The 8,683-nt window shown below is 43.0% G+C and overlaps 1 protein-coding gene across 1 annotated transcript; it reads right to left on the minus strand.

Moving 5' to 3' along the window:
* Positions 1–474: 474 nt before the first annotated feature.
* Positions 475–7,414, minus strand: GABRE (gamma-aminobutyric acid type A receptor subunit epsilon). The gene is given in 7 exon segments (XM_036270096.1): positions 475–811; positions 813–823; positions 1,100–1,299; positions 1,416–1,590; positions 5,594–5,730; positions 7,061–7,143; positions 7,401–7,414. Coding segments are annotated over 7 exon segments (957 nt in total).
* Positions 7,415–8,683: the final 1,269 nt, after the last annotated feature.

Consider the following 8,683-nt stretch of genomic DNA (forward strand, 5'->3'; position numbering starts at 1 on the left):
ATGTCAGTCTCTATCTGTAGAGGAAGGATGGGCAGGGAAATAGAAGCAGAAATATAATATTCTCACCTAAAGATGGGCTACACACACACACACACACACACACACACACACACACACACACACTACACTGCTAGGCCTGCAGCACTCCAAAGGCAGTATTAGGATTTTCAAAAAAATTAGTGTTTGTCAGCACTGTTGGGAGATAGTTAATCTGCTCATACATGGGCATGGTCTTAGGTAGCTGGTCACTGAGAGCCTACAGTTTTTAAACCTGAACATCAATAATGCCCTTTGAGGAATAGAAATGCTGGCCATTTTACTTGAAATTGGCTGCCAAGGAGATTCAGTGAATGGGCTGGAGGGTAGGGAAAAGGAAAGACACTCTCTAATTGCTCCTGTTGCTGTTCCATTGACAAGGGGTGTGGGACTTCCTGGGGAACTTGGGAAGCTGCCCCACAGGGTATCAGCTTGTAACTACAAGTTAAGGCAAACAAGCCAGTAGAGCACATTGAAGGAGAAAAAGGTCACTGGGAAAACTCGTGAGTAGTTATCCAGACAGTAGATGTGGATGAAAATGCAGCCCTGCTGCCACATACTGCCCTCACAACTACGGACCACACACAGGTACTTGCAGAACCTGCAGCAGCTGCCACAGCACTGGGTGAGACTTGAGTGGAGGGACTGCTGAGTTGGATAATATGGGCCCTCCTCCTCATCACTCTCCTCCTTAGAGTCCTCAAACTCACATACAAAAGCATCCTGCTGCTGTTGGTAGGCATGGGCATGGGGAGGGGTAAGGACACGGGCATGGATGGATATGAGGCTGAAATGAACAAAGAAGGAGAAAAAAATCAAGGCAAGATGGACCAAACCTAGGTGCTCCTTCAGGGGTTTCTAGAGATTCTGTCCTTGGCACACTGCTTTTGCCACCCAGAATTCCCACCATCACATCAGAAAGTTTATTCAACTCCCCCTAACACTTCAGGTTATACCCCACTACTGAGTGAGCTGGCCACCTATGTGCCATGAATTCTACTGCCCTCAACTGCATGCTTCAATACTCCAAAACCATGCTACCACTTCCATACCCAGCTCATACATGACAAAGTCTCAGAGAAGCCTGGGGTTTCGTGTGGTTGTAGACCAGGAGATTAAGCACAGCAAACTCCACAAGAACACAGAAGCAGAAGAGGAAACAAATGGTTATATAGAAGTCCAAGGCTGCAATATAGGAGACACGTGGAAAATTCTTCCAGGAGTGGGAACCCAGTGTGGTCATGGTGAGTACAGAGGTGATTCCTGTGAAAGCACAGGAGTGGAAATGGGTTTAGCTACTTATCCATATATCACACTGTTTAACGGGCTTCTGAGAAGGCAATTCTGTGCCCAGGTGGATGTTCACCTTACCCACTCACCTAAAGAGGTCCTGGCTGGAGCAGAGTCTTTCTTGATCCAAAAGGAAATCCAGGACATGATTGTGGTCACAGAAGAAGAGACATAGTTTTGAAAGGCATTAAAGCCAAACTGCCTGCTCACATTGAAGAAAAGCGTGATGACCATAAAACCACCTGGGAGACGTAAAACATACCACTTCATTACCACAATGACATAAGGGTCTCTCCCAGGCAGGACATGCATATTAAAGACCCCATTATTCAGCCCATGGGATTCTCACATAGATGTAGGAGAGAGGCACATTATTCCAGTGCCACACACAGAGAATCAGAAGCCCAGAAAGGAGACACCCTGCAAGAGCCATGGTCAGTTAAGAGCTAAGCCAGGACCAGAACCTTAATTGCTTTTCTCAGTTCACTGTCTCACACCCTACAACTGTCTTTCCAGGATGGCAGAAGAGTCAGATGAACGTGAAAAATCAGCCCTTTAGATAACAGGACCACACAGCTAATGTCCAGGTGGCAAACTGAGGCCTTTACGTTCATTGAGTTACCACATCTACTCTGCAGAACCACAACTTTACATATGCACTGCTGGCCCTTACATTCTCAGGAAATGATCCAATGTTGACCTACGCTGTAATGGGGGAAGCACAGAATCTACTGGGCCTCCTTCCCATATATTCATATGCTGATGAAATGCCTTAGATGTCCAAAAGAAATCACTCACCTAACCCTAAACCTCTGGTGGTTTCCTGCTCCAGAAGAGCTACAGAATCAAGTCTGTACTCTGTAACTTGACACTAAAGGCCCACCATGGCCTGACCTCAACTTTCATCTTACACACACCACTGAACCCTAAGCTAATCTTATCTATTCTCAGATTCCCTATAATAGGTTGCATATTTATACCAATATTCCAACCCTGGACCCCCTGTTCTTAATCTATTACCTTAACCAAAATTGAGTGTTTTAAAAAATTAGCTGAAAGTAAAAATTTCATTCAGTACTCTAGATGTCAGATCTGCAGAGTGTACACCCACAAGGCAGCTGAGGTCTTTACATTCAGTTGGGCATCATGTCCTTGATGTTGGCTTTCTCCTCAGTTGGTGATGGCTTCTGTAGGACCTGATCACAACCTACCTCTTCAGTTGGTGTCTTCCATTGTACCCTTCATGCTGCCTTATACTATGACACACTCATCGTAAACACTCTGCATGCCCATCATGACTCCAAGGATTTGAGCGGCTTTTCTGAACCCAAAACATTCCTTTTACTCTCAACATAACATTGAATGTGTAGTAGCTCAAATGCTGCCTCCTTGGTGAAGCTAAACTTCAAACTCCAACCTCAGTGATGAATTCCTTGGCCTTAAAACCCCTTTTAAACACCCTCAGAGCAGGGCTTGTGTGAGCCCTGTGTTTTGGCTTCTGCTCACCTGAGCCTGGCATAGCCTGGAACCTAGCACATGCTGAGCAAGTCTTGCAGCTGCCCCAGAGTGCTTTGTACAGCAGACCAGAGCACTAACCTGGCCATGTGTCCTCCTATTTAAAAAGTAGATCACATTTCCGGCCTGAATGTATTGGAGCTGAATGAGAGGAGCAGCCTTTCCTATTCACCTTGGCAGCACTGACACTCAATGGACAATACTCTACAGAATATTCTGGAAAAAGTCAAGGAAGTATCCTGGGGTCATTGGAATACCTTTGTCTGGACTGGTAGCTTTGGGGATACAACTCCTCCAGGGTTGCTGCAGAGACCACTCATACTTGCCTACTGACCAGAATGTATTTATCAAGTTCCTAGTTCTCTTGCCTTGGGGTCTTGACTATAATTTAATACACCGCTATTTAGCTACAGCCACTTTCACAAAACTTTGCAGAGTTTATATATTCTTATTGCAAGAAGATTTATTATCTTAATGACTCTTTCTATTTTATTTTATTTTATTTTATTTTATTTTATTTTATTTTATTTTATTATTTTATTTATTTCAGCCAAAGAAGAACCTTCTCCACTTGACAACAAATATAAATATATCTATGAAGGCTGATAGAAGGATACTAACACTCACCACTTTCTTATTTCTGAGGAATGTAGGAGTGTGGGTAAGGGAGCTAAAGGAGGGGTCATTCCTGGGGCTAAGGAGCCAAAGCAAAAACAAACAAACAAACAAAACCCCACTACTGATGTTTTCTGCTCTTACCTGCACTGTCAGAGGATCACAATTAAAAAGACTATGTCCCAACCACTGGGACTAAAGGGATGAGTGGACCCACAACTTTGAGTAACAAGGGAAGAAAAAGAACTAGTGCTCTATAGCCTATAAAAAATATGACCCAGGGCTGGAACCATAATACTGGTCCTTTAATCTTGACCCTGTGGAAAAGTGACAGGACTTACTGGTTTTAGGGGGGAAGCACTAGATCCAATGGGTAGAAATTCCAGAGCCTCCAATTTCAAATGAACAGGGAGAGTTTTCTGATAGACAGAATTGTCTAGAGAAGAAAAAAAACTCCCTTTTAAGAAAGTAAAATCCTAGTCACAGGTAAAATTCCATCAGAGGCTCAACAGCCACCAGTGAAGGCTGTTTTACTCACTGGAGACAAGGCTGGACTCTCTGAGAGCCTTCTGAAACAGAGATTCTCTGGTTCTAGGCCAAAGGTAGCCAGAGTAGCAAGCTATTATTTTATTCTGAACCTTTAGGAACTTAGTACTTAAGTTTGCTACTTATAGAGAGAACTTCCCTTGCGTTGACTAAAAGTGGAAGAGCTTGGGATCAGTCTCAAAGTGAACTGTGATACTGGACAAGCCATGATTCCATATCAACTAGTCTCTAGCAGAAGAAAAAGAAACCCCTCTTCTTTGTCCTTAAGAACCTCCCCTCTCCCAGGGATAGCTGGTGCTTATCTATTGCCATTGCTTTGGTGATGATGCTGGCACTGGGGCTTTGTAGTCACTAGGGTACCATTTTGAAAAAATGCACAACCATCTACTAAATGGAACCACTAGTGACTTGAAAGTCCCTAGGCCTTGTCTCCTCAGTCACTTTTGATGATGGGTCCTACCTGTCTGGGGAATCTGGGGTGCAGAAAGGCAAGAGGCAAGCCCATAGTTAGCTGGCAGAAGATCAAGCATCCCAAGTCAAGGGTAGCAAAACTGCCTACCCAGAATCCCTGAGAAAAAAGGAGAGCATTTGTAAAGCAGACCTCTCCCCATGCCTAGTAGTGTGCAAGCAAAGCTTTAGCAAGATGAGCATGATCTATCCCTCACCCAGTGACCAACTCAACAAGTAAAGCAAAAGCAAATGTTCTGCCTAGCCTCATGGAAACAAAGCAAGATGTTTCCAATGGCAAATGGCTGGTTGGGTGACAGGCTTCATCTGCATTCTGGAAACAATTAGGGCAGTGCCTCCACTGCCTTGACTTGGTCAGTATGTGTGAAGAGAGTTTCCAGGGATGTTCTGGGAGCAACCCTGAGGAGGTCCCTTTGCTCCTCATTCATATCACCTAGGAACACAAGCAGAGATGCTCACACCTAGTTGGAAGCTGAAGTATAAGAGACCAAGGATCCCCTCCCCACTCTGGTCCTTAGGGACAAGGTCAGAAAACCAGTGATCACCACATGTTGAATTCACCATGAAGCCTTTGACAGGAATCTGTGCTTGTCAAAGCTGCTCCTTTAAACTGAATGTTGCAGCAGCCATTGTAGCTGCTGAAACTTCCTCCATACTACTCCAGACCTCACCTACTGACATAAGAACTCTAGCCTCCACCTTCAATTAGAATAGTTTTTGCTTCTCACTCAGCTGGCTTGGATTAGTTCTGGGTATGGAGAACACACATGAGCTCCATTCCTCAAAGTAATTCACATAGGTCAGTTGTAACAAAGATAAAGGGTCTGCATGACAAAACTAGTTGCAAATTCTGATAACAATATAACTTTATCTACTTATGTACCTTTTCAGGGGCTTGGCAAAGCACTTACTTCTTTGCAGATGAGACTGAGATGTAGTTACAAAGTCTCAGTTTCCTCTGCAAACAGTTGTAAGTGCTTAGCATTAACAAGACAGGAGCCATGCTCTACAATATTTCCATGGGATGATTACATAGCATTTGTATGTATGGATGGCTACCTCCACTCATCCCTACCACCCACTTGGGCCTCTGCTTAGCCCTGTACCCAAAGGGGCACTTAACAGCTATGGTTGAGATAGTTTTAGTCTCATTGCTTACTCCTGTAAAATCAAACTGGAAGAGCTTCTAGGAATTACTCTCATTGATTTCAAGCTCGAAATTTTTCCACTTGTACATCATCTCATTCTCAGGACAGGAAACTGTAAAGCAATGTGGGAAGGAGGCTCATGTGAGACTGGGAAGACTTGTGGCAGTCTCCACAAGGAGTCTGAACAATGCTCTGGAGTCCTGGCTCTGGCCTCACCAGTGTGGTACCTTGCCTCTCTTACCTCATTGTTGAAGTCCATTTGATAAGTGCATTTACTGAGCATTCCTCAGTACTAGGCCTTGTGCTAGAAATACAGAGATGAACAATGCAGGAACCCTGCCCTCAAGTGTTCACATTTGAATAAGTTGGACAGTGAGTATACATCTGTAGTTCTTAGAATTAGTCTGAGAAACCTATGCTCTTGGGACAGTAGGGAAATAGAAGAGGAAAGATCTCTTGGGGACAAATCCAGAAAAGACTTCAAAGAATAGGTGACAGTCCTAATAATTCTTTAAAGTTGAGTCCATTTTCTCTATATTATGCATGAGGCTGAAGGGGTGAAGAGGGTGTTCTATGCACAGAGAGGTGAATGTTTCTGATGTATTATGGAAATGACAAAAGTTCATGATGGCTGGCTCACAGACTTTAAATGAGGTATGCAGGAGTAGGTAGCAGGGGCAAATTTGCGAAGGGCCTTGAGGGACATCATAATGATTTGGAATTGATACATGAGAGGTAAGGAAGAATTTGAAACTAAGAAGTGACCTGGTCTAAATGACTCTTCAGCTAGTTCACTCTGGTCATAAGATGAAGATGGCCTGTTGACAGGGATAACAGTTATGGGAGGCCAGTGCAATAATCCAGGCATAATAAAATGAATAAAAGAAGGATTCAAAGCTATGGCAGTGAAAATATGGAGGAACCGACAGGATCAATAAAGATTTGGAAGGGAATACCAACACGATGTAACTGATTAGATGTAACAGGTAAAGGAGAAGCATCAATGTTTTGCTTGAACAACTGAGTGGGTGATAATGCCTTTCAATGAGATAGGTGAGAATACAGAAGAAGAACATTTGTTTGGGGGTAGACAATATATTTAGTGTTGGACATGTTCAGTTTCAAAGTGTAGATGTTGCAAAAGTCCAAGTTGAATATGACAAAGACCTATCCAAGTTAGTGATAGTGGAAATGGCCAAGAGCAGACATACATGTGATACACTGTACTGGCAGGTAACAGACTTGAAATGGAGTAAAAAGGAGAGGGAGGAACCCAACGTAAGGCCCAGGTTGAGCACTGTCAGCATGAAAGGAGATGAGCATGGATTGGGAGGTTCTGGACAAAATTGGTACCAACTTAGGAGAAATGTAAAGGGCAAGGATAAGAAAAAGAAGGAGCCCAGCATGACTCTGGGGCTCTAGGAATTTAAGAAGGTACTCACAGCTACAAAAAGACAGAGGGCAAGGGTGAGAATCAATTGGAAATTTGAGCATATGGAGTGAACATTCAGCATCAATGGTCATCCTGGAAGGGAGAAAGAAGCCTCATTAGGCTGGCCTAGAGCAGTTAAATATCCACTCAACTTGGACCTAAGGACCACCACCAGTGAGTGGCATCAGTGGTATTTGAGACAAAGAGCTAAAAAGAAAGACAAAAAGAGAAATTAAAGCTTAGAAGTATCTGGCTTCTCTGGTTTCCATCATCAGAGAACTGTAGGGACCAACTTAGATGGGCTTTTGTTTTTTGCCCATCTCAGCTTCCAAAACCTGCCAACAACTCACCCAATCACTACCATGTCTCCACCCCCATACCATCCATTCATAACCCTCCCTTGACAGGAATTCAGGTACCCAGCCTGATTTTTGCTATCTTTCTGACCACTGTGTTACTGCTCCATCTAGACAATTCCGCCACTATGGATGTGTCATTATATCCAGTGCCCACTTGGAATGGAATAGTCCAGGCAATGCAGTAAACTGATACATTCTAGTGGAGGAGCTCTGGACTTGGAGCCACATAACTGGATACAAACTTAGTGTGTCACCTTATGCAATATTTTTTTATCTTGATTTTTATTTTATTTTTTTATTAATTAATTAATTAATTTTTGTTACAGATGTTTCTACTTTTTCAACCTCTGATTCCTGCCTCCCTATCCCTCCCTGCCCTGTCTCCAGCTTTGTTGTCCATGTCCATTGTTCATGCATACATGCATATAAGTTCTGTGGTTTATCTCTCCCCTGCCACCTCCTCTCTGGGGATTGTCAATCTGTACCCCACTTCCACATCTCTGGGACGACCCCATTCCTCAGACTGTTATGTTCATTATATTCCACAAATAAGTGAGATCATATGACACTTGTCTTTCTCTGTTATGTTTGTTATGCTTAGGATAATACTTTCCAGGTCCCTCCATGTTGTCTCAAAGGATAAGAGATCTTTCTTTCTTACAGCTGCATAGTACCCCATTGGTATATGTACCACAGCTTTTGTATCCATTCGTCTACTGATGGACATTTGGGCTGTTTCCAGATCTTAGCTATTATAAATAGTGCTGCTACAAACATGGGGTACATGTATTTTCTCTCATTGGTGTTTCAGGCTTCTTAGGGTATACTCTTAGAAGTGGGATCACTGGGTCAAATGGAAGTTCAATTTTTAATTTTTTGAGGTAACACCATATTGTTTTCCATAGTGGCTGCACCAGTCTGCATTCCCACCAGCAGTATACTAGAGTCTAGTTTTCTTCACAGCCCCATCATCACTTGTTGTTTGATGATTTGTTGATGGCAACCATTCTGACAGGTGTAAGGTGATACCTCATTGTTGTTTTAATTTGCATCTCTCTGATGATTACTGTTGTTGAGCATTTCTTCCTATGTCTCTTAGCCATTTGTATGTCCTGTTTAGAGAGGTGTCTATTTAGTTCCTCTGCCCATTTATTTAACTGGGTTCTTTATCTTTCTTTTGTTGAGCTGTATAAGCACTCTATATATATTGAAAATTAACCCTTTATCTGATATGTTATTTGCAATTATGCTCTCCCATACAGTGGGTAGTCTTT

Source organism: Molossus molossus, unplaced genomic scaffold, assembly GCF_014108415.1.
Source record: "Molossus molossus isolate mMolMol1 unplaced genomic scaffold, mMolMol1.p scaffold_m16_p_2, whole genome shotgun sequence".
NCBI lineage: Eukaryota > Metazoa > Chordata > Mammalia > Chiroptera > Molossidae > Molossus > Molossus molossus.